Source organism: Gavialis gangeticus, unplaced genomic scaffold, assembly GCF_001723915.1.
Source record: "Gavialis gangeticus isolate Ggan-Ray unplaced genomic scaffold, GavGan_comp1, whole genome shotgun sequence".
NCBI classification, from domain to species: Eukaryota; Metazoa; Chordata; order Crocodylia; family Gavialidae; genus Gavialis; species Gavialis gangeticus.
Window position 1 is genome coordinate 24,091,857 of NW_017729006.1, and position 3,725 is coordinate 24,095,581.

The window sequence follows — 3,725 nt, forward strand, 5'->3', positions numbered from 1 at the left end:
CCTTTCTCTCTCTCTCTCTCTCTCTCTCTCTCTCTCCTCTTTTATTTCTTTTTTTCTCTCTGTCTCACTGCAACATGCTTAACAAAGTGCACAACAACAAAGGCAACATTTATGATTATTAAATATACTAATATACAGTGCATTCTACCTTGTACCCCCTCCCCCCCAATTTTATTTTTCTGGCATGCTGGCACTCTGGCACCTTCCAAGGTAGACGTTGTAGTTTTTTCAGCACTCCAGCCAAAAAACATTGCTTACTGCTGTGCTAGGTAGAGATAAATCTAAGATTAAGCTTGTAAATGGCATCACTTCTTTTTTAGTTAAGTATAAATCTAATACCTGATAAAATTGGGGGATTTTTTGTTCCATGGCCTGGCGGATGTTACACTTCATCAGATATCAATATTTCAAGCTGAAGACTGTGATATTAGCAAAACTTAGAATTGATAGTTTCAGTGGGTGAAAGACGGGAGAAGGTGTGTGATGAAATGAGCTCTACTGAAGTAGAGCTCCTGTTCAAAAGTTTAGGAGCCTCACAGGGGAATGCACTGTCTACCTGAAGATTTTAAAAGGATGAGGCCCACAGCAGAGGGCAGCAGTTTCTTTGACATAACCTTACAGGGCAATGCAAAAATGTTAATATATTTCAGCATAAGGTTTCCAATGCTGCTCTGCTTTCAGCTTCTGGGACCAATTGCACTTTTCAAAATAAGTCTACTTAAATTAATAAAACCCTTATCCAAAGTTTTTAAGTTCCGTGGCATTATTTTTTAAAAGTTTGGACAAAGAGGTTCTGTAATGACCAACTGAATATTGTTATATTCAAAATCCACACAGTTGGTTAATAAAGTTATTGCCAAGCTGAGGGGAAAATTTTCATGTTTCCGACATGTCTCCATTGACATGTGGGACCTAATTTAATTTGCATAGTTCTGGGTCTGTGCAATCAAGCGTGTGTGTATATATAAAGAAATTAATGATGTTCCCAGTAAAGACAGCAGCAGTTAAATTTTTTGGTGTGTCCCATGTGTGCTTAATTACTGTTATTAACACAGTTGTAGTTTTTTGTAGAGGTTGAGCATAATGGCCTCTTCACTGTACTTTGAAATTGAGTTAAATGTTTGCCAAAGCCATATGATAGCTTACTTGAATCCTTGCATATTGTACTCTTTCTTATGTATTGCACACACATTAACTATGTTAAAAGGAATAATTTATGCGATCTTAGTCCTTGTTTTCATCTACTGCAAAAACACTATATCCTTTGTAGATAGCTGATATCTTCCACTACTCTCTTGAAATGCCTTTGTATTCCTGTCCTTTGCACGACCACTAATTCCTCACGTTTCCTGTCAGGAAATCTCCTTCTAAATATTTGTATGCCTTACCTTATTTCCTGTCTCTGTAAATATGCAGATGCCAAGCATTTCATATGTCCTTTTTTCCTCCCCTCCTTCTAGGTAACAGTAATAGAGCTTCAGGTAAGACTTGAATTTTCCTGGGTTTATTTAGACTGTGCCAGTGGCTTGTGATTAGAAGTATTTGTAAGATTATATTTAAAGAGACAATTTAGCAAAAAATACTTGAAATGCAAAAAAGGATGGTGAATACACAACTGTTCATCAGTTAATTCTATATGTGATCTCCCTTTCAGGCGCAACTAGCACAGAAGACGACTCTAGTCAATGATTCAAAGTTGAAAGAGCAGGAGTTCAAAGAACAAGTAAGATCTTTTAAATAGAAAGATACAGAAGAATCAAGAAGCAATAATTGAGTTTCCATTGTAGGCTTCGCCTGTGTTAAAGGAATTTTGATCTGCTTAAAATGATTAGAACCTCTTACATCCCTACAAGTTCTACAGATTGAATTTTATTAGTAGATGTTTAGGATTGTGAATCCAAAAAGATGACAAAGACGATAGGGAAATACAAATTGCCTGAGCAAGGGACTAACATTAGAAGGATGGGGCTGAGGAGGGGAACACAACTAGGTTACAGAGAATACAATGTTAGCCAACTAAGCCCAGGGGAGGTGGGGTGGGGAAAAGGGAGGGAAGGGGTTCACGATGCTGAGAGAGAGAAGATAAATACTATCAACTCCCATTTGAGTTATACTTACTTTCAGCACATCTAAACATGTTTTCAGTAAATCCACTGTTCTCCCTAAAAGTTTACAGGTAAACAGTGTGATGCCCAGTTGGAAAAACTTGTTTGAAATGAAATGTTAAAGATAAGTCATTTAATGAATTCATAGGTTTATTTTCTCCCACAGTCGAACCAAATACTGAATTTATTCACATATAAGAAAACCTTCCAATAATTAGATTATATGGAAAAATGTATAAATTTGTTATGATTTTTAAGGTATAGAATCTAATTATTGGAGGTTTGCCTCAGAATTTTCCCTCTCCCACTGCTACAGCAGGGAAAATTAATTGGGGGGGAGGTGGTCCCCTTGTCCTCTGTCCCCCTAACTTCATCTCCCTGCAGCTCTTCTTCCTGCCCCTCAGTTCCTACTGTTAGATCCTGCTCTCACTGAGCACATGGAAGTGAGGAGCAAGTGAGAAAACACTGATTTTGAAATAAACATACCTGTAGTAATTTGCATATAAACAAATTACTGTGGGTACCCATAGACTTGGACATAGTTCATTCAGGATTGATACATTTTACTTTTTTTGAAATTGTTGCAAGTTTTGGCACAGATTCTCCATGAGCACACTTTTAAGCAGCACTTTTGTACCTGCTTATATATAGTACAAACTACAGGCAACCCCCTTTAACGCTGCTTCACTTAGCGCTATTTTGCTATTAAGCTCATTTGAAACTGATACCTGATTTCACTTAGCGCTCAGCAAGTTTCTTTATAATGCTCATGGTCCCCATCTTGGGTTGTCAAATACTTTGTTTCACTTAATACTCGTTTTTTCAGGAACCAATTAAGAATGCTAAGCAGGGGTTGCCTGTATGCATGATACTAGTTCAAAGCTAAAAGGCTCATGATTTTACCATATAGTTCAGGAGTTTTCAACCTTTTTGAATAAGTGTACCCCTAGCGGCCCCCTTTTTAATAAGTATACCCCTGGAGGGTGGGGGGAAGGTGTTGAGCAGCTGGACATGGAGGGGGCAGAGTGGCAGCAGTGCAATGTCTGTGTGGCCCTGCTCTCACCCCGCACTGGCCCTGCTCCAGTGAGGCAGCGGCTCAGGGTGGTGGCTCTCCATCCCCACCCATACCTGCATACCCCCTGGGACCTTTCAGAGTACCCCAGTTGACAACCCCTGATACAATTCATTGGTGGGCCCCAGCAGTCAACAATGTTTCAAACCATGGAGGTGCCTGATGAAGTGAGCTCTACCGAAGTAGAGCTTCCATTCTAAAGTTTAGGAGCCTCACAGGGTAGGGTGTTTTTCTTTAATTTTTACTAATCGATAGAGGAGCCTCTGGGAACCCTGTAAGATTGGGCCCCTAATATAGTCCATGGCCTGTTGTGACATTTATATAAAACTTTTCTAAAAAGGTTAGTATATAATTAGAAGTTATAATCCCTATTCCATGATAATATCTTTGAGCTTTAACATATCTTCAATTAAAACTATTTTTATATAGGTTTATTTTTTTAAAAACCTTATTAACAATTAAATAAAAAATACAATTAAATAAAACCCCCCTGATTTAAATAAAAAAAATCATTTTTTTGTTTTTTAAAAAATGTTGATTTTTTTTTT

General features: G+C 37.9%; 1 protein-coding gene across 6 annotated transcripts in view; it reads left to right on the forward strand.

The window, feature by feature from the left end:
- Window positions 1-3,725, forward strand: part of GOLGA4 (golgin A4) — an 89,828-nt gene that overhangs the window by 63,093 nt on the left and 23,010 nt on the right. For all 6 annotated transcript variants that reach the window (XR_002095962.1, XM_019508991.1, XM_019508994.1 and 3 more), the window contains exons 18-19: window positions 1,461-1,481; window positions 1,655-1,723. Coding sequence is in view for 5 of the 6 variants with exons in the window: in XM_019508991.1 (XP_019364536.1) it covers window positions 1,461-1,481; window positions 1,655-1,723 (90 nt within the window). In the remaining variant the exon portion in view is untranslated. The remainder of the gene's footprint in view (window positions 1-1,460; window positions 1,482-1,654; window positions 1,724-3,725) is intronic.